Raw genomic sequence first — 20,571 nt, forward strand, 5'->3', positions numbered from 1 at the left:
TTTTCGTTAAATTGCTAATTTGAATGGTACATGACAATTGTCAAATGTACACATTTAGAGTTTTTACCCTCTATTTATTATAAGTATATCAATTTGAGATTTTTCGTGGTGTTGATCCAATTCAATGAAAATGAAATGAGGGTAAATTTATCACATATGTACGGGTTTGAGATTTTTCATAGTCAAAATAACTAGTTTAGGATAAATTTATCATAAATGTACTAATTTGAAATTTTTTATAGGCTAAAAAATAATTTAAAGTAAATTTGTCATGGGTGTACCAATTTTGACATCTTCTATTGGATTTTTTCGGCTAAGCGGATCTCTTATAATTCCGAATTTTTTTTTTAATTCCCTTTCCTTTAAGGTAACTATTTAAATGCCATTACTGCTCTGAAAACTAAAGTACCAAAAAAAAAAAAAAATTCCTGGTCAGGACCATCTCTATTCGCGAAGCCGGGGCCCACCCCGGCACGAGCCCCACCAACAAACCCGGTTTCAGGAGAAGCCCATGTTGGTCCAGCTCCCCCCTCGGGACCCGCGGAGCTGAATCGGATCGCGCCACGTGAGCGAATCTGTATCTCCTCCGCAATATCCACGCGCCACGTGGGCAGCGACACGTCACTCAGGGAGAGAGAGAGGGAGAATAAATATCCTCTGCGCGAAGCAGAGGGAGCAGTGCAGTGCGCGGTCCAATGACGCTCGAGAAGATCTTTTGCTTCCTGAGGAGCCGACACTTGGCACTCTGTTTAACCGCAGCATCGCCCCCGGCCTTTTGTTTTTCTTTTCTCAATGACGAATTTGCCCCCCGTTCCCACGCGTGGCTTTTCCGGTTCTTGGGCCGGATAAGGAGGTTTTGTACAAATTTGTCTATTCACGTTTTGTCGGTTACAATGAGAGAAAGCGGAGGAATCACCACGACCACGGCCTCCGTCGTTCATTTTCCATTCGAGATTTTTGCAATCCAATTACTAATATCACCCTGTTTTTTTTTTTTTTTGTGAGCGCAACCGTCATTTATTTATAGAAAAAAAAAACCCAATAAAAACTCAAAATTATGCCCATCAACAATACTTTTTTCTTATGACATCAAAAATTTCAAAATAAAATTTTTTTGGGTCATAGTCAAAAATTTCAAATTAGAGTTTATTTCAAACTATGTCATTACTCTAAACTTTTTTTTTTGTGACATAAAAACTATCTAACTTGTACTCATGCAACATATTTACTCCTCATCAAAATTTTGTCAGATGATTTTTCAGTCAAAATCACATTATTTTTAAGGTAAATAGATCATGATGGGTATAGTTCTGAATTTTTTTAATGGCTTTTGACCCTTTGTTTTTTAAGCTCGGTGTTCTTTTCTTCTTTTGTTTTTCCTATCCAGCGAATCTTTAAGATTAAAATATACATATTTTTTTTTTCTTTTTCACGACGTTAACCGAACGTGCTGTCGATAACTCGTGGCCTATAAGAATGATTCTAAAGTCTCCTGATCCAAATCCAATTGAAGATGCCCTATTTAAATCAAGAATTATAAGAGTCTGCTTACCCCAAAAAAATCGGAATCAAGCCCTTAACTCCTCCGTCAGGACAAGATCTTTGTTTTGTTTTTTTTTTTTTTTTTCTTCTTCCTTTCTCAAGGGTTGATTTCGAGAATCTCTCAAACACCTCGCTGGTAGTGTTCTTATTACCGCAAAATCAAAATAGAAAATGAGAGGTCGATCGAAAACCCTTCATCTAACTTCTGTCGAGAAGAAAGCTAAGAAAAGAAGCTGCTACTGCTAGTACACCTATAGTCTCATAGAAAGAAATATGGACCCTTTGGATCTTTTTCATGGAGTCAAATCTTTTCCACAGATGATACAATCCTTTTAAACGTGGGGATCATATTCGGACATCACTATTATACCAAAATCACATGGTATTTGGATTTCGTCACCCCGCGCCAAACTCATGGACCATCAACATAATTTTACATCTACGTAAAATCCTACGGTGATTCGCGTATAAAATTTCTTGTGATTCAGATTGATTTGTGACTTCAATTATTGATTATGGAGTGGCACATGTTATAATAATAAGAAGATCATACGAATATAAAGTGGGTGTAAAAACGTACTTTTAAAATTTTATTTTTTTCCCTTTCTAATTTTTTTATATTATTAATATATATATATTTTTTAATGTCTTGACCTCTTTGGTTATTGGGTTGGATCGTGCGGCTCACCCGCGAACAAGAACGAGAGTCGCATGTGCGCATACGAGGTAACGAGGTAATTAGTAAGTTGAAACGAGAGGAGCACAGGTTTTGCTCCTTTGTTTCTTCTCTGCGCTCTCTGCAAACCCCACTCGTTCTTACAAGGGAGAGAGAGAGAGAGAGAGAGAGAGAGAGAGAGATTTGCAGAAGGTGGCTGGAGAAGAAGATATGTCGAAGACCTGTGCCTTGTGCAAGGTCCCGGCGAGGACGTTCTGCGAGTCGGACCAGGCGACCCTCTGCTGGGACTGCGACGCCAAAGTCCACGGCGCCAACTTCCTCGTCGCCCGGCACTCCCGGACCCTTCTCTGCCACGCCTGCCAAGCTCCCACGCCTTGGAAGGCCTCCGGCGCCAGGCTCGGACACACCGTCTCCGTCTGCGACTCTTGCGTGGCCGGTGCTCGGGGCCGGAACGGGGGCGGCGGCGACGACAATGGCGATCTTCACGAGGACGACGTCGACGAGGACTCCGATGAGGAAGAGGACGAGGACGAGGACGCCGATGGCGAAGGGGGAGGCGGCGACGATGACGAGGGAGGCGGCGATCGCGACGGCGGCGACGAGGATGGCGACAACCAGGTGGTGCCGTGGTCGTCGACGACGCCTTCTCCGCCGCCGGCGAGCTCCTCCAGTAGCGAAGGGTCGATCAGTAATTTCTGCTGCGGGCATGGAGACGCGGAGGAGTGTGGAGCGGTGAGAATGTGCTCGTCGAAGCGAACGATTGAAGACAGTTCGGATCTTCGCTCTCAGGTTTGTGGTCGCGAACTTCCGCGAGGTTTTGTCTCTGTGTTTCTTGACCTGTAGATCTGTATTGACCGATGAATCGCGTGCGAACGATTCCGTTTCGGACGCATTTGAGGTCCTGTAATTGCCCGTTTGATTCCAAGTTCAGCGGTCAAAATCAACGACTTTGGGTCTCAATGTGCAGGAGAAGCTCAGCTACTCGTCCTTCCGGCCTAACCGGAGGCCAATGTTGGTGGCGAGGACGCGGTCCAGGGGCGGCGAGGCTACTTCAGTTGACTCATGGAGGCCGTCGAAAGACCGGCGAGTTGGGCAAGATGAGTCCACACAAGGTTCAACCTGTCCAGATTGAAGGGATCAGCAGTGGGGGTAAAGCGAGTTGGAGGTACAGCCTGTGATGTTCTTGAGCCCTTCTATTACAAGCGTCGATTAACATCATCATCTTAACCTCAATCGATCTGATTGAATTCTGGGTTCGACTGATCAATCGATTTAGTAGTCTTAGCAAATAGCTTAGCTTCGGGTGGGAATCTGTTTGGATTGGGTGTGGGAGATTGTAATGCTGATTCATTTGAAGTTTAAACGAATTCGAAAGAGTAAAATTCCACCATGTGTGCTTCAGTTCTGGAGCTCCAATTCATTGTTCCCGATCATTCATTCACCATGTACATGGGAATCTTGTGGAATTTGGACATCGTTATCTCCCAAATGGACAGAAAGTTTCATGTACAGCTTTTACATGGTCGTTAACAGCTTGCTTCGTTTTTATGGGTGGAGCCCCCCAAACTCACAATAACAGAGGAGATGGTGCTTGAGCTTGAGCTTGCTTGAGCTTGAGCTTGACGTGGGCGGGTCGCAATGGGATATAGCCAAAACCTACTAGTAATTAGTAATTTTGTCTGCATCTTCTTTTCATTGACATTGCCAAGACATTGGTCAATCTGATGTGTATGTTTTCTCCAATTTCAAGTGTCTCTTCCAAATCGACCCGAGCCATCCCAAATCGCTCTGCTCGTCTCGAAATCATGGCTGCGGTGCCGTTGGTATCTATCACCAAAAGTGCAGGGCCAAGCCCTCATCTATAGGATAATGGGAGAAGTGCACCGACACTCGGCACCCGTAGCACCACATAACATGCCCGGCACACACGTATCTCACGGGGCAGATCCATTTGAATTCTTGCCAAAAGACTCGATCTTCTTTCCTTCTTCGATTAGCTATTTTAGAGATGGATGGACGGACTAATCCGATCTGGTCGTCCTGAAGGAATCAGAAGTGCCTCAAGACCCCGCCGGCAGCCTATGCTGTAGGGGACCACTGGTGGTGGATCACTAGGCATCAAAAGCTGTTAGCTGAGCGGCCTCCTGAGAATCCTTTTGATTGCTCCACTTCTCTAATTTGGATCACACTTCGGGGTCGTTAATTTAATAATTTTTCCCAGAAAATATCTGGGGGTTGTACACCCACTTGATTTTTTTTTTCATTCTAAAATACCCAAAGACCGATGACAACGCAACTCCCGTACTCATAATTTAGAATGATTTTTCTTTTTTTATTTGGTCGGATGACTTTAGAATGATTTGAGGCCACACTTTGTGGCCGCCCCATCACATCAAGATGTGGGGGGCTGAACTGATCAGCTGAAGCTCTTCTCTCTTTGATGAAACAAGAAATGAAGAATAGAATATGAAGAGAGAAACCTCAGAAGAAGTTCTGTGGTGGGGAGGTTGTGTTTGTTGGGTAATTTAGCCATTTGGGTTGGAAGGAGGGGACGAGAAAATAAACTTGGGAGTAAAGGAAAAGGATGCCTCTCTTGTGGCCGAGGTTTCGTTTCGAGCTTTTCGAGTATTTTGAGGAGGTCCCCCACCCTTTGTGTGGTGGAAAATCGAGGTTTCTGGACGACGGTGAGCAAAGGAGGATGATGGGCAGGGAAGCTTTTGTTTTTTTACTGATCTTAGGATTCTGATTGGACCCACCTTCTGATGTTTGTTTTGGGACCCGGAAAATTCTTTGCTTAAGTTTAGGATTCACTAATCCGAGCGTAATTGGGTTTCTCGTGCGAGGCTCACACCGGACTCACGTGATTAATTTAACTCTTGATCGATGTAATGGAGACATTTCCTGTGGATCCGGGCTTCAGCGGATCGGCTATGTATCGGGTGCCGTTTACTTCGGCATCGATGTTGCCCATCTTCGTGTCTTTTCTTGTGATTCATCGCCAGCTCTCAAGAGCTGGTTTTCCCAATCGTAATTAGTCTTCTCGTCCTGTGCTCTAAGCGTTACAAACACGAACTGAGGCATGATTCCTCGGGAGTAATAGAACCTGCTCTGTTAATAGAGAGATCCATCGAACTAAATAATAATAATAATAATTGAACTGTCAACCAAAATTAGGTATCAACTCTTGAAATTTCTGTACCTCTAACGCATCCATGACCCTGACGAAGCCTCTTGAAAGGGGGACTCGCTTCTGTTTCATTTACATGGTTCCAAGAGCGACTGCGTGCCAAGTACAGTCGAATCCCATCAAAAAGTGGGTGAAGAAGCAACGTGCGAGACAACTCATCAGACTGCGACAAGACAGGAAACATGCCCCATCGCCGAGATGGACATCATCTCATCTGGGTCGCCGTCGAACAAATCCGACCAGGCTTTTATGACCTTCCTAGTTCCTAGGTCGCCCGATGGATTGAGCAATGCCGCGCAGTCAACGTTTCAGTCCTTGGGATTTCGTCCGCCCGCTCGTTTGGTTTTGCTGCAGCAGCCGACTCATCCTCGGTTGCAAACTCAAAAGAGCAGAGGAAGGAAAAGCATCTCTTAACTCATCAACGCAAGGAGGATAGACCAAGCAACAGTTCAGCGAATCTCGTCATTGCCCACAAGGATGACTGACGGACGAAAGCTTTTAGATTAGGAAGGCTGGGATGAAGGAACTCTTCAACACTCTAGCTCGAGTGCAAGATCCAAGATAATTGTACGGCATTCTGTAAATTATCGTACATGTTTTCTAAAAGTTGCATTAAGCAGCGAACGGTCACGGGACGACGGCCTAACATAATCCAACCCCCCAGCCCTTATTTGGCCATGGCCCCCAAACAATTTTGGTGGACAGTAGACACACGCACGCGGGTGACATCGAATTGGTATTCGATATCTCCTCCAGGTAGATGATACACATCGCTACAAAAGTTAAACAAAACAACTGAAACTAGTGTGAAAAGGGTGCCTGTGAACTTAACAGCAAATCGGCCATTAGATCAATGGACGAGATTGCTTAGAAGCTTAGTACAGGCCAAGAGAGATAGTTTCACAGCCATAAACGGTACATTTATAAAAGTTTAGCCAGGGTCTTACATTAGGCAGCAATCCTCACAGAACACCTTTTAGGGGGAACTTACCAATGGAAACTAACATTTGTTAGGAGAGACTAATCGGTCGACTGCAGAGATTCTCCAACTCTCTCTCTAGGACTTTCAAAAGATTAGCCTTGTTTCTTCTGTAAACCCATGACTGACACTCCTGATCCCAATCAAATCTGGACGGACCACTGCAACAAGAACATGTATTATAATCAAATACCAGCATATCTCTAGAAGGAATATAAGTTAGGCAGCATCTATTACAGTCATCGTCAATAGCAAACAAAATAGTGGGCCACAACATTTACTATAACAAACACCACTGGAATGATCTATGAAGCCATGCTAGTATCATAATTATTCTGCATGGACGCACATCAAGTACCAAATCAAGTTCATGTTCTTGCCACTCTCGCCATGGAAGCAATGGAAGCCATTGTATTTGAAGATGCCCTTATAAGAGTACTAAGAACGAGAATCATTTACCCTTACCCCAGTCTAGTATGTGAACAATGACATATTTGCTGCCTTCCCCACTTGGGAGGCTACTTGGTCCCCTAAACCATCCAATTTTTGCACCATTTTATTCCTTTTCCTATCATTGTAGGCACCATTCGACTTTCTTCTTTTGAAGTCCAGGCAAGGTCTACAGTTTATGAGAAGACCGCATTAAATTATCTTTACATCCTCCAACTGTGAAAAATAAAAGTGTTGCAGATATGTAAAGAGCACCTCTTTTGTAGATAATGAAGCTGGAGAATTAAGTGTCACCACATCTAATTTAGTTTCAAGACCGTTGGAACCAGCTTATCTTTCCACAACCTTTTTTCATCTAGAAACAGGCTTCCAGAACTAAACACATTTTCAGGTCACAACAATGTATATTTTAGCCCAAAAAGAGTTATCTATAGAAAGCATTCCATCCTCAAAACTTTCAATTCAGCACGGTTTATCCCTCTATAGCATTCATCATCTTAGTCGTTACAGCCAGATTGACTGGCTTAGGATGGAAAGACTTAACCGAGAGAACCAATCCATCAGGTTGTCTAAGTGACCTAATAGCCACCAGTGGAGACTTACAGTGAGGAACTAAGTATGATAACCGAAGAAGTTGAGTAGGTTAACAGTGTAAGCTACCCTGTACTGAAGCAACTGCTAGACTTAATTCAATCCACTCTAATAACCATGCCGTTAATTATCAAAACCATTCACCTAGAATTCAGATCCCTATCAGACGTAAACTCAATACCCCTTGTATAGTATGGCTGCCATCATTCTGAGAGAATTTAGGAAAGACATATTTCAGACGTAGAGCATCAAGCTGCTTTTAAACCAACAATAAGGTGTTGGAGTCCAATTGGCTTCTAAGATATGCTGCTCGTTATTGCGCAGGAAAAGGAGCTACTTCACCAAGAAGAATGTACTCTCAGTATAACTATCTAAAACCACCAGGCTTTTTCAGGCTATAATGCAGCAGAACTATAGACCATGACATAGCTGGTCAAGCAACATCACAGAAACAGTAAAAGGCATATGGCGTAGAAAGCAAGGACAAGCATCCTAGAAGATTTAACTATGGTTAAGAAATTGTTGAGATACCGAGTTCTTCATCGACCAAAAACGATATAATCCCAAGTTAGTTTATTATTATGTAAATTCGGTCAGTCTTAGGGAAGTAATACAGTTCAAAAGGAAAAGAAACGGCCGAGCTACTGAAGGAGTGGCCCTTCTCCCAGCCACGACCACTAGTTTAAGTGATTGCATATTCTCTAGAGCATGCATCTGGTAAGAACAGTTCAAAAGGAGGTCTTCAAAAGCTTGCTACATCAATACATGATGCATCACATGATCGAGCATTTAATGTTGACATCATAATCAATTAACACGTTTCATACCTCACTGGAGAGGAGAGCCAAATTTGCCGGTTTGGCGTCTGTTTATTCAATACATACGTGCCTAGTTCCCCAAGTTTGAGGGTTAAAACATCATTCTGCGAACATCCAGAAAAATTGTTCAGATCAGTTTGACTTTCAAAATTCACCAAGTTATACTACCAAATCTTGAACACTAATCAATCTCTCTCACCCCATAGTCTATATCAAACCCGTCAATCTCGACGTCATCTCCATAATCCTGCATGCACCAAAAGAGAGATAATGATGCAATGTGTTGGCATTTGTAGCCATTGCTGGTTTGGCACTTGAAGCAAGCATAAATAAGCACTTGCATATATAATCCCTCCCCGGAAAAAAACACTTTTTCTACCTGCTTAGATGGCAGGTTTTCCACTTTACAGTGGCATATTATAAGCATTCGATCAGTTTTATACTGCATAGCACATCCGAAAAGAAATGACGCTGCAAGCTATTATCTTTAACTTCATTTATACAAAGAGAAGGCGCTCCTGACATCTCCATAATCAAATTGCATTTATTTTGAAAACTGTGAAACAAGAGTTCACGTGCTGGATAAACCGAAGTCACAACTAAATAACCCCAGCAGATCACAGGTTAACATATTCAGTGCTGGAATTATTACCTCAAACTTCTCTTGCAGGTCATGGATGGTGGAATCCGCTAGCCTGTGGAACTCATCCTCCTGCAGTAGAGAACTGTGTACATATTAATTCATTAGCACAACCACTGCCTCCCATTTCCAACACTCTCGCATTAAAAATTTGCAGTCCCTTCCTTCTCAATTAAACAAGCATCATTTCAACGAACTAGATAGCATAACCATGATAAGACCCATTCCACGGACAATATGCTAGAGCTAAACAAAATGGATATTCAGCTATTTCCCACCATTTTCCCGCGACAGATTCGATAAATACAGTGAAAAAAAATCGAACATTGATGGGTAGAGTACCGATAATCAATGGCGGCGGGGCCAGGGAGATCGCCGACATCCGACGGGCCGGACGAGAAACTCCGAGAAACATGTCGAAAGAGAAGGCCGACGCGACCGACGGACTCTCGCGGTGCTCTGGATGCTACAAGAAGCTCGCGAGCGCAGGCACCGACCGAAGAAGAACGCGGACGGCATTGGAGGACTCTCGAGAGCCGCCTGAGAAGAAGCGATTTGGCAGCCATTTTTTCACAGCAACTGGGAACGGTGCGCGACCTTCTGCATTCTGGTCGAATACGAGCTGAGGCTCTGAGGGTGAGACCAGCTTGCCTTCTTTGTGGGCTTGAGATAGTGGGCTTTGATGACCTAAACGATTTTCCCCAGGCCCAAAGTTGAAATTGGCACGTAATCAAAGGGCCAAAATAGCCCACAAATTGTCCATGGAAGTCCGTAGCGGCGTAGCTTGTGTTGGGGTTGGGGAGCTATGTTGCACGGACACTCCTCCGGGAGGAATTTTTGCGTGTCGGACACGAACACGTCCGGACAAGGCCGGACACGCAGTCGGCGCCAAGGACACGCGCCCGACACGCGTGTCCGGAGGGGGGCATCTGGGGGAGATCGGAGGAGGAGACGAACTGGAGGAGCACATGGTAGTGGAGGACGTTGGCGAGGGAGGTGGAGGAGAGGCGGCACGTGAGGTCGGCGACGGCGGAGCGAGGCCAGATCCTACCGCGTGATAAAGAAGTGATTTTGCCGAGATAAAACCCGCGAAATTCGAGGAAGAGGATCGAATTCGAAATGGGCTGGAGGATGGGTTCGATCGTTACCTGGATTTGGATTTGGTACTCGTACTGGCTCATTCAATCGGAAATGTCGACTGAGATCTAGGTCAAGAAGAAGTCTGTGCTTGGAGGGGGGGAGAGAGAAAGAGATGATGGAGATGATAGGGAGAGAAAGTGAGGGAGACGATGGGATTGTGGCTCAAAAGTTGAGCTGCAGCGCACGAAGCAGCAGAAGAGGAAAACTTTCATTTACTCTGTCTCTGTTTTTTTTTGTCGCTCTTCTCTTGATTTTTCTCTTTTTTGTCAGAGGTCTCTTATCTTACTTAACGAGGCCAAAATTTATCCCAGTTTTATTGTAAATTTATTTTAAGCTTTCTTTGTTATTTATTAATTTATGAATTTGAATCGAATCAATTTATTATTTTTTTTGGCCGCCCAAATCAATTTAATTGAAAAATCATATAAATGAAAATTTAAAATATATATTTAATATAAAACGTGTCTCGACGTGTCAAAATTCTTTATTTTTTTAGAATCGGCGTGTCGGCGTGTCCCGTCGCATGTCCCGTGTGGTGTCGGTGCTTCATGGTTGGGGAGCATGAAGGATTTAGATTTGGCTTTGAGGTCCGGTTCAAAACTTGATCATCACCTGCAACAAATCTGCCGGTTCGGTTGGTCCTAACAAACCTAGCATTTCTTTTTGTCTAAGGTGCGCGTCTATTTCGTAAAAAGTGAATGATTTAAAAAATATTTTTCTAAAAAGAGTCGCATGTTTCGCTTACAAAAATGAACAAAAGGAAAAAAAAATTACATTTTCTATGAAAGTATTTTGACACGAATTGTTGTCGATAATATAACATTTTTCTTTGATTAATTATTTCAAGCAATACAAACAATTATTTTTAAAAAAAAATTTCAAATCATTCATTTTTCGCGAAACAAACAAAGTTAGCAATTTTCATTCATTTATTTTTGTAAGTGGCTCAAGCAATCTTTTTTCTTTTTCTTTTTGTAAAATGCATTCCAAATTATTCCTTTTTTTTTTTTTTCGCAAGGCAAATACATCACGAAAGGACTCGACAAGTGCTAGTATTTGGAGTAGGGGTATTTTGGCTATGGAAGGGGTTGATCATCCCTGTTGACCACTACTTACATAACTAAGCCTATTCATAATACAGTTTAATATCCGTTTGACTTAGTCATTTAGCAAAAAAAAAAAAAAATTTAATAAACAGATGATTTTTTTAAGGCTATCCAACTCATGATTCTGTATCCCACGTTTTATGGGAACGGCCAAAAGGGTCGGACGGAAGTGAAGGCAAATAAGACATTGGCGGATTAATAGCAAATTTCGGAAGACTAAAAATGAGAGATTGCAGTCGACTCGTGATCAAATCATATAATTCGCGTTCTCCCCAAAAGATATGCACACTTGTGCATCTCGAATGCTTCGTCAAAACTCGACCAAAAAAAAAAAAACAAAAGAATGACCCGCCAATCGGGTGAGTTAGACCACGTTTGAGAAGCACCGCCATTCAGTGCAATGCGAATTTAGTGACCCGTGTTTGACCCGACTTATATTCGTAAAACACTTTCATATTTAATTCCATTTATGAAAATGTTTGTAAGAGCGGGATCGAGAGAGAATGTAGAAAGAGTCAAGTTGGGTTGAGTCTAAATAAGCAATAAGGCTTTTTATGACTCATTTACAATCCATTTATGATCCATTCAATACACATATTATGTATGACAAAAAAAAAAAAAACACATTGTATGTTTAAATTCATTCGTGGAATATATCTAATTCATATAACAATTCAATCCATCACGTATGAATTAAGAAACGGGATTTATGACTTATTTTACCAGTTCCAGTCTCGAATTATTGCCAAAGATGCGTGGATGGAGCGACATCTCATTCTATGAAGATTAACGGGGTTTTTCAAAGGAGCCCTTGATATTTTGGCATGAATCACGGTGCTTTAAGGAGCGGGATTTAAAGCTTCAATATATAATGTTTTACAAAACAATCCTCGGTGCTCCGGCGCAGGGCCCCATCTCGATTTCCGACTCAATCAAGCACGGACAGCAATTAGTTCTTGTCGGAATTCTCGGACTTTGGATATTAAAGACCATTTTTGCTCTCGCATGCAAAGCAGAAAGCGGAGATTCGGCAATTTTGATCAAATTGCTTTTGAGGAGATCTGGGTGTTCGGTTGAAAATGGACAGAATCTCGACATCTTCATGAATGCCGTCGAAACTGTGCATCTCGATGCTTAATGTCTACCCGATAATATGATCACGTGTGGAAGATCACATGGACCCGACATTCACATCTCATTGCCCGAAAAGAAGGTTGCGGAATTAATTTGTCCTTGGACTTGTCTGCATAAATAATATCCCGCCACGAAAAATTTGACCTCTCTAGTTATGGCCGTCAACATAGAAAGTATGTATGCCGTCAATAGGGGCGTCCGCTTATCAACCCCTTATTCATCTCGCCCCTTTGATTATCAAATTATACTATAGAATTTTAGGACAAGATTTGACTTCCGTCGATCTCTTTTCGCGAAGGAGTCTTTTTCTAACATGTTATAGCTGCACGCGAAATAATTTATCATGCTCCATACGGTATTTCGCTCGATGCACACAATCAATGTGATGAAAACATTGAAAAAGTCCTCTTAAGATATAGTTAGGGAAGGGAGCGCGCGGTGAAGAGCTCATTCAAATTGACCAACTCATAGTAGCTTCTTTTTTTGAAAATTTCGTGCACGGTCGAAGAGCATCAAGGAGTCACGTTCGTCGGGAGATTTCCTCGGGAAACCGAAATGCGGGAAACCTTGTCGCTTTCCCGGGAAAGAGACAATTCCTCGCCTTTCTAGGAAACTGCAGATATGGAGGCAATTTGTTCGCTGCTTTAAAGGGGACGATATTTTCTCTCTCTTCTCCTCCTCCTCCTCTTGCCGATTCAATTTTTGTGGACGCAGCCTCTCTCCCTTCTCTCCTTCACTCGAAGTTTATCGATTTTTTTTGCCCTTCTCGGCCCGATTCAAAGGAAAGTGGAATTCCAATCCGATTTCGGATCCACAATGCCGATCGTTGAAATTCAAACCCTATCTTCTTTTTCTTTTTCTTGACAAATTTCGTATTTGATTTTTGTGTACCGTCCTTTTTGGGAAGGAATCGGACGGCGAATAAAGTGACCCCGGAGAATATAAATCACGTCCCGGCATTTCTAGGGTTTGCTTATCGTTTTAAAGAGGAGGGAGGGGGATTAGAGAAAGTGAGGATTTGGCGTTGATTTTTCGGCGAAATCAGAAAACCCAAGAAGGCTAATCTCCTGAACGAGGCATCGCTCGCAATCTGGCTCGAAAAAGGTTGAATCTTCTCTCTCCTGGGAGCGTCTGAGTGTATAGTTCAACTGGGGTTGCTTGGGGTTCTTCACGATTTGTTTTGTGTTTTTCCATGAGCATAATACGTTTGACGAGAAGGGTTTTTGTGAGTTAGAGTGAGGGGGAAGATGAGATGTGTGCGTGGAGAAAGAGGTTTCTTGGGAGCTGTCGTATTGAATGCGATGACTTGTTGACCTATACAAAATCGAAAAAGAAGTTTGAAAGATTTCCAGGCTTCGAAGAGGTTTTTGTCAACGTTGGCATTGTCTTGGCTTCTGGTCAATAGTTTCTTCCCTTCTTTTTGTTACCTGTGGTCGATAATTTTGTTAGTTACTTAGCAGTGAGATTCTTGATTTTCTTTTCACAAAATATGAGTATTGTCTGGTCAAGAATCTATAAGCATCGAGCTATTGATTATAGATTGCAATGTATAAGATCCCTGCCGCAGGATTATAGCGGGGTAGACATAGACAAAAGAAAAACAGAAGAAGAATCTAGATCTGTTATGGTAGCAAAAAGTCGGATGAGGTGGTTGTTAGGTCGTAAAGTTAATTTGAATCCTGGTCTGGACGGGTTCATTTCTAGTTTTGATTCCAATGATTTTTTCATTAATAATCCGGCCTGTTGGTCTCTTGTAGTACACTTTGTTGTTAAGAAAGAGAGTTACACAGGCATCATGTTTTGTTTTGCCTTTAGGATAAATAAAATTGTGGCTTACAGTCTGCTGGCTTTTGCTTCAAGGAGGTAGCTTGCATATATGAGAACAACCCTCTAGCTTGTTTTGAGACGCCCTCTTCTTTTAAGCGTTTGCTTTATCGTGTGGCAGAGAAATATAAGAAGTTTTGTATTATCAAGAGCTATTTCATAAATTAGGGGTTAATGGATTGTTGTTGTGAATTTTTGGCATACATATCATTGAGTTCTTGCTGCAAATACTGCCATCAATCTTATAGACTTACTTCATACAGGTCACTTCATCTCTGCCTGGTATACCTTGGTGTTTTTTGAAGCACGATTAAAACTTAACTCACTTTGTTCTTTTTTAAGCTTAGTTTTTTTTTTTTTTTTTGTAGTTTTTGTTTTTGTTTCTAAGCTTATTGGATCTTTTTCCCATGACAAAATGCATTACTTAATCATTTTCGCGCTCTATCAGGCCAGGATCCTGTGGAAGTTTGGAGTTTGAATTTTATAGCTGATCAGATTGCTTTTCACTCTGGCCGCTGCTGCAAGATTGAAGTCTTCTCCCACCTTTGTGAGGGTGCGGGGTAGTAATGAGCGAGTGATTTTGCTTTGTGTTTTGAGACGATCAAGATCATCATATGCTTGGAGATTATGCCGTGTTTCTGAAGGCTTGTTTCTTGATTATGGCTAAAGCCATTGTTGACTAATCTGAACTTCAATGGTAGTTTCTTATCACATTGTTGGGGAAGTCCTTTTTTCCATTTCTTGGGAAGAATAAATTGCCACATGTAGCTTTCGATGTGATACAAAGTAGATAGTTGTGGATGTAGATCTGTTCAGTATTAGCACGATGGTTCGATTTTCCTGCTTCAATGGTCACATGTCTGGTCACAAACCAAAGGTAACTCATCGCTCTTCTCTCTTTTCTTCTTTCTTTGTCAATTTTGAAGACAAATTCTTACATTCTTTTCTATTTTGTTTGACATTATTGCACTCCAAATCAAGTTACTTCCAACATGCACTCACATAATTTGTCCCCTGTACTGCACTTCAAGTAGTCCTGGAAAAGTTTACTACTCCATTTCAAAAAAATCTTTGGGTGGAAGGGGATTTGCTTTTAGGCAGAAGTTCAGTGTACTTATTTGAAATTTCAAGAAATTGCAAGGATGATTTGTAGTTTGAGGGTTGATCATACATAAATTTGAATCTGAGGGCGTAATTGCTTATTTTATGTAGTTGATTTAATCTAATCTTTTCACTAAATATTTAGGGGCTTGCATGCTGTTAATTTGTCTTGGTGTATTTACTGAAGGGGTTTTGTTTTGTATCACATCTGGTCTAAAAGTTCATATACTGTTTCAGAATGGACTTGTGTGTCCACAGTTTGATTTAATGATGCATGCCATTCCCTTTCTTAATCCTGTATCCCTTCCTTTTCTCAAGCAGAAAACAGCACATCCACCTGTTGAAGCAGTTAGTGAGTTTCAGGGTTCTTCTGAATTCCAGGCTTCGGAGAATGCCATGAGCCCAAATTCATTGCTTTCAGAAATGCATGGAGATGGTGACATGAACAAAATTTTGGACAAGGTTGCAGATTCTCTATCCATTGAACGAGGTTGGAAATCAGAAGAAATGGGGAGTAAAGTTGATAATAAGGAGATCGATACAAGCGGTCTTAAGATTGGCCTTCTCAAGAAAAGTCAATCTCTTTCAAATGGTTTGCATGAAGGATTCTCATTTGACCACCATAGCAGGTCAGCCACGGAGGACGTCAGCAATGAACTGGGCTTTATGCCATTTGGCGAATATTGTAAGAATGGACCCTTTGATACATGTCAAGTGCCTAATCTCAACAAAAAATCAATTTTTTCAATTGGAGATTCGCAAGATACTGACAAAGGGGTGCTAGAAAATTTTGAAGCCCAATATTCTGGAGAAAATGCGGGTGACTCTGGGGATCACTCACCTCATACTTCTCCGGAGTTAGTTAGACCCCAATCGATGCCCAACATTGGTGGTTGGTCTCCTAAGTCGGGTGAACTTCCGAAGGAGCACTTGGGACTTCGAACAAAATCTTCTGGGGACCTGTTCATTCTCAGCACGGGACAAAATGGGACATCCATTCCTGAGCTTAAAAATCAGTTCTTTCCACAAAAAGAAAGAGATGTCAATGCGCATAAAGGTAAAAATATTATCTATGAAGATGCTGTTCGTAATGATTATCATGATTATGATTATGCTGGTTCAGGCCAAGAGGGGATTACCCCCATTTTTTATGAGAACTTCTTGAAACCCCATAGAGGGGAAAGCTCATCTCACCAACAGTATGATTTACCAAACAAGGAATTTAAGATTAAGCGGATTGAGGAGTGGGTCACAGATCTCCAGCCTTACAGCCCTTCAGATGAAGTGGAGGAGTCATACCAGCCAAATGATCAGAATCAGAGAGAATACCCTGTTTTGAATGATCTGGCTGCGGCAAAAGTTGGGCCTAAGATGAGTCCTGGAAACGAAGCTGCTAAGAGATACATATCATCCCTGAGTGCCTCAGCAACTACAGCTCAGCTGGCGAACCATGGTTTGGCTTTGATCCCGTTTTTCAGTGCATTCACGAGCTTGAAGATGCTTAATCTGTCCGGAAACAACATAGGTATGCTCATCAGTCTGCGTTCTGAACTGTTGGCTTCTTATGCTTTTACTAGCTGTTGTGTTTTCTCATGTTCAATCTTACCTTTCCCAGTGAGGATAACAGCTGGTGCTCTTCCTCGGGGACTTCATATGTTGAATCTGTCAAAAAATCAGATTTCCACCATTGAAGGCTTACGTGAATTGACCCGATTGCGTGTACTGGACTTGAGCTACAACAGGATCGTCAGAATTGGACATGGTAATGCTTAGGGTTGAACTGCATTATTTGTCCCTATCTCATTCAGAAAGATGGGATGTTCACGCAATTACTTTGTCCAACATACTTTGAATATGGACATGCATGCTTTGTATCATCTTTCTGAAAGGTTCTGCTATCGTTGACCTTTACATTTTAATGTTCAGGCCTAGCTTCTTGTTCATCACTGAAGGAGCTATATTTGGCGGGGAATAAGATCAGTGAAGTCGAGGGTCTTCACCGCCTTCTGAAACTGAATGTTTTGGATCTCCGTGCCAACAAGATCTCTACAGCGAAATGTTTAGGCCAGCTTGCAGCAAACTACAATTCCTTGCAAGTTGTTAGCTTGGAAGGGAATCCAGCCCAGAAGAATGTGGGAGACGACCAGCTTAAGAAGCATCTGCAGGGCCTTCTTCCTCACCTTGCTTGTTACAACCGACAACTCATAAAAGTGGGTACACTGAAGGATGCTGCCGATCGATCAGTTCGACTGGGTGCTAGTGCCTTCGATCGTAGTGGCCTTAGATCAGAACACAAATCGATAAAGAAGGGTGGTCATGGGCTGGCTAGCAAGCCATCGTCCTCATCATATGGTCGAAGAAGTCAAGCGACGGTTTCTCCAAAACGTTCCAAGGGGAAGCATGCACGCCTTCCTCCAAGTGGAACCAAGGGAGCAACTCATCACCAGCACTACAATTTGGACTTCACTGACAGGCTTCGCAACATGAGGCAGGATCTTGCAATTCGTAGAAGTCGAAGTGAAGGCACTTTGGGAGTGCTTTGAGATGCATTTGGTGCAGTTCTCTATAATAAGTCATATGGTATGTTTGCAAGGGCGGCTCCTTTTCTCTGTCCTCTAAGGATCAGATATTTCGAGGCTTTGGTTTTCTGGATGTTCAATAATTTCTTGCTCTCATTGCTAAAATGATTCCTGCTCCTTGTATGGACTGACAGTGATCGTGGGTTTACGATTATTCGTTGCTGCTTTGTTTAACGACTGGAGGGTTGAACAAGACCCAAATCATATATATCTGTGTTGCTTCAACTTCGCGGCTCAATCCCAGAATTTGGTACTTATGTACGTTGTGCAAGTGATCAATTTTGTTGAAGAGAAGTGCGTCTGTTTGACTATTAGCTTTGCTTTACGTTCTGCTGAAAAAGCAACTTTTTGTTCACGGGGAAACAAAGCGTAAGTTGTACGGTTTTCCCCGAGTAACTTGGGCAGAGCTACATACATCCCCGGTTCTCGTTCTCGAAACAGAGTCCACTGAAATCACAACAAATGGGATTGGGCTCTTCTCCTTTATAGCTCCGTTTGCTATCTTGTTCCCTTTCTGCAATAAATTGGAGTTCATCAGTGTGTAACCCGAATGTCTGGAGGCATTTACATCTTGGGTTTCTCATTAGTGACCGGTTAGAGCTTCCAGAAAACAGAGCTCGCAATAGAAAGTCGGGAACAAATTTTGCTTGCATGTCGAGATTTAACGTAAGACTCCGATGCAAATGCTGCGGTTTTTTTGCCTTGTAATTTATTATTATTTTTATTTCGCTTTGTCTTTTTTTCCCATGCCAGAGGCGGTGGCCTGCTGACAATAAAATCCGAGAACAAATAATTGAACAAAGGAAGAAGAAAAACTAAGAATCAGAGGATTAAAGTCCAACGACTAGATTCCAAACACATCTCCATCTCTCATTGTCTACGATTTTGTCACGCTAGTGCAAAATTTTTGATGGCAAGCACCAAAGACACAGAGGTCACCCCAGGCATGGATGGATTCTTCCTCCAAGCGAATCCTTTCCACTAATATAGTGAGCTCTCATTGGAAACCTGTTGTCATCTCCTCAAAATCCCTCATTTCTCACACCCTCCATCGAAAATTGATCTTTTCTCGGAATCTCGGACATGGGTTTCCCGGACAATCTTGATCAGGAATCGGCCACGCTGCCGAACAAATCCCTCTTCAGGTACAACTCCCCCCTGGTCCAAGTCAGCCTCATCGGTCTGGTCTGCTTCTGCTGCCCTGGCATGTACGGCGCCCTTGTCGGCATGGGTGGCGGCGGCCAGGTGGACCCCACCGCGGTGAACAACGCCAACACTGCCCTCTACACCACCTTCGCCGTCTTCGGCATCCTGGGTGGCGGAATCTATAATGTCTTAGGCCCTCGCTTGACTCTGGCCTCTGGTTGTAGCACTTATGCTCTCTATGCAGGCTCTTTCTTGTACTACAACCATTACCACCACCAGACCTTTGTCATCATTGCCGGCGCGATACTTGGCATCGGTGCTGGATTCTTGTGGGCCGGCGAAGGCGCCATCATGACCTCGTACCCACCGCACGACCGAAAGGGCATTTACATCTCCCTGTTCTGGAGTATTTTCAGTATGGGGGGCGTCATTGGTGGGTTGATCCCGTTTGTCTTGAATTACAACAGAAGTGAGGCTGGTTCCGTGAACGATGCAACCTATATCGGATTCATGTGTTTCATGGCTGTTGGAGCACTGCTTTCCCTTGCTATCTTGCCGCCAAGCAAGGTGATTCGTGACGATGGGACTAATTGCACTAAGGTGGAGTACTCGAGCGTTTCGACTGAGGCGACCGAGATTCTCAAGCTGTTCTTCAACTGGAAGATGCTCTTGATTGCCCCGGCCGCCTGGGCTGGCAACTTCTTTTACAGCTACCAGTTTACTAATGTGAACGGGGCCTTGTTCAATTTGAGGACTAGAGGGCTGAACGGTGTGTTCTACTGGGTGGCCCAGATACTGGGGTCGATCGGGATCGGGTATGTGTTGGATTTCAGCCTTTCCAGCCGGAAGATGAGGGGTTACGTCGGGATTGCGATTGTCGCTTTGCTTGGGACTGCTGTTTGGGGGGGTGGCCTTGCTAATCAGCTGAAGTACTCTCGCCGCAACCTGCCCGAGAAATTGGACTTCAAGGACTCCGGTGCCGACTACGCCGGTCCGTTTGTGTTGTATCTCAGCTATGGATTGCTGGACGCAATGTTCCAGACCTTGGTCTATTGGTTCATTGGATGTTTAGCTGATGATTCTGAAACTCTTAGCAGGTAGTGTCTGGAGTTTCTAAACTACGAGCAAGAAATTCTATTCTGGCATGTAGGCCTAGGAAATTTGGATTCTTTTTTATTAACACTGATGATTATAGGTCTAAAACTGAAACTGTTATCTGGTTTTCTATGTCCTGCAGGTACACCGGGTTCTACAAAGGAGTGCAGAGCGCAGGAGCGGCTGTCTCTTGGCAAATCGACACGCGCAAAGTCCCGTTCCTCTCGGAGCTTATCGTCAGCTGGTCGCTCATGACGGTGGGCTATCCATTGTTACTGGTTCTCGTTAAGTTGGCCGTGAAGGACGATGAGGATGGTGAAGAGGGAGCTGAAAAGCAAGTCGTTGCTTCGTCTTTTGCTCATTAGGTGATCATCCAAAGCCTCGTCTAATCTTTCTTATGAAGCTCCTCTGTTGATGGGGTCGGGCTTAGCAAGACAACAACCTGAAAATGGATAAATCCTTGTTTAGGGTTAATAACAAAAAAAATAAAATTCTGAATTGGTACGCCCGTGTCACGTTTATCCAAAAATTGATCTTTGTATTATAGAAAATTTCAAATTAGT

The 20,571-nt window shown here is 42.9% G+C and overlaps 4 protein-coding genes across 7 annotated transcripts; 3 read left to right on the forward strand and 1 right to left on the reverse strand.

Annotated features, from left to right (window-relative positions):
- Positions 1-2,220: 2,220 nt before the first annotated feature.
- LOC115750916 (zinc finger protein HD1-like) lies at positions 2,221-3,662 on the forward strand. Of its 2 annotated transcripts, none has more exons than XM_048281915.1 (3): positions 2,221-2,268; positions 2,408-3,007; positions 3,186-3,662. In XM_048281915.1, the coding sequence occupies exons 1-3, from the start codon at positions 2,254-2,256 to the stop codon at positions 3,348-3,350; spliced, it is 780 nt and encodes a 259-aa protein (XP_048137872.1). In that variant the 5' UTR covers positions 2,221-2,253; the 3' UTR covers positions 3,351-3,662. The 2 variants fall into 2 exon arrangements, with proteins under 2 accessions (XP_048137872.1, XP_048137873.1); XM_048281916.1 differs by having other exon boundaries at positions 2,240-2,355; positions 2,396-3,007.
- A 2,641-nt stretch (positions 3,663-6,303) lies between these two features.
- On the reverse strand, positions 6,304-9,730 carry LOC115750917 (frataxin, mitochondrial). The gene is made up of 6 exons (XM_030688551.2): positions 9,694-9,730; positions 9,226-9,498; positions 8,896-8,968; positions 8,443-8,490; positions 8,253-8,347; positions 6,304-6,545 (listed from the first exon to the last, which is right to left on the reverse strand). Exons 2-6 carry the CDS (start codon positions 9,447-9,449, stop codon positions 6,416-6,418), a joined length of 570 nt encoding a protein of 189 aa, XP_030544411.2. The 5' UTR covers positions 9,450-9,498; positions 9,694-9,730; the 3' UTR covers positions 6,304-6,415.
- Positions 9,731-12,784: 3,054 nt separating this feature from the next.
- Positions 12,785-18,020, forward strand: LOC115733799. 3 transcript variants are annotated; one of them, XM_048281852.1, is made up of 5 exons: positions 12,785-13,367; positions 14,536-14,964; positions 15,570-16,713; positions 16,804-16,950; positions 17,115-18,020. In XM_048281852.1, exons 2-5 carry the CDS (start codon positions 14,914-14,916, stop codon positions 17,729-17,731), a joined length of 1,959 nt encoding a protein of 652 aa, XP_048137809.1. In that variant the 5' UTR covers positions 12,785-13,367; positions 14,536-14,913; the 3' UTR covers positions 17,732-18,020. The 3 variants fall into 3 exon arrangements, with proteins under 3 accessions (XP_048137809.1, XP_048137806.1, XP_048137808.1); XM_048281849.1 differs by having other exon boundaries at positions 12,786-13,367; positions 15,510-16,713; XM_048281851.1 differs by having other exon boundaries at positions 12,786-13,367; positions 14,541-14,964; positions 15,510-16,713.
- Positions 18,021-18,607: 587 nt separating this feature from the next.
- On the forward strand, positions 18,608-20,530 carry LOC115730455 (UNC93-like protein 1). The gene is made up of 2 exons (XM_030661064.2): positions 18,608-20,010; positions 20,151-20,530. Exons 1-2 carry the CDS (start codon positions 18,851-18,853, stop codon positions 20,371-20,373), a joined length of 1,383 nt encoding a protein of 460 aa, XP_030516924.1. The 5' UTR covers positions 18,608-18,850; the 3' UTR covers positions 20,374-20,530.
- The last annotated feature ends 41 nt before the right edge of the window (positions 20,531-20,571 follow it).

The sequence above is a fragment of the Rhodamnia argentea genome, chromosome 7, assembly GCF_020921035.1.
Source record: "Rhodamnia argentea isolate NSW1041297 chromosome 7, ASM2092103v1, whole genome shotgun sequence".
Lineage (NCBI taxonomy): Eukaryota > Viridiplantae > Streptophyta > Magnoliopsida > Myrtales > Myrtaceae > Rhodamnia > Rhodamnia argentea.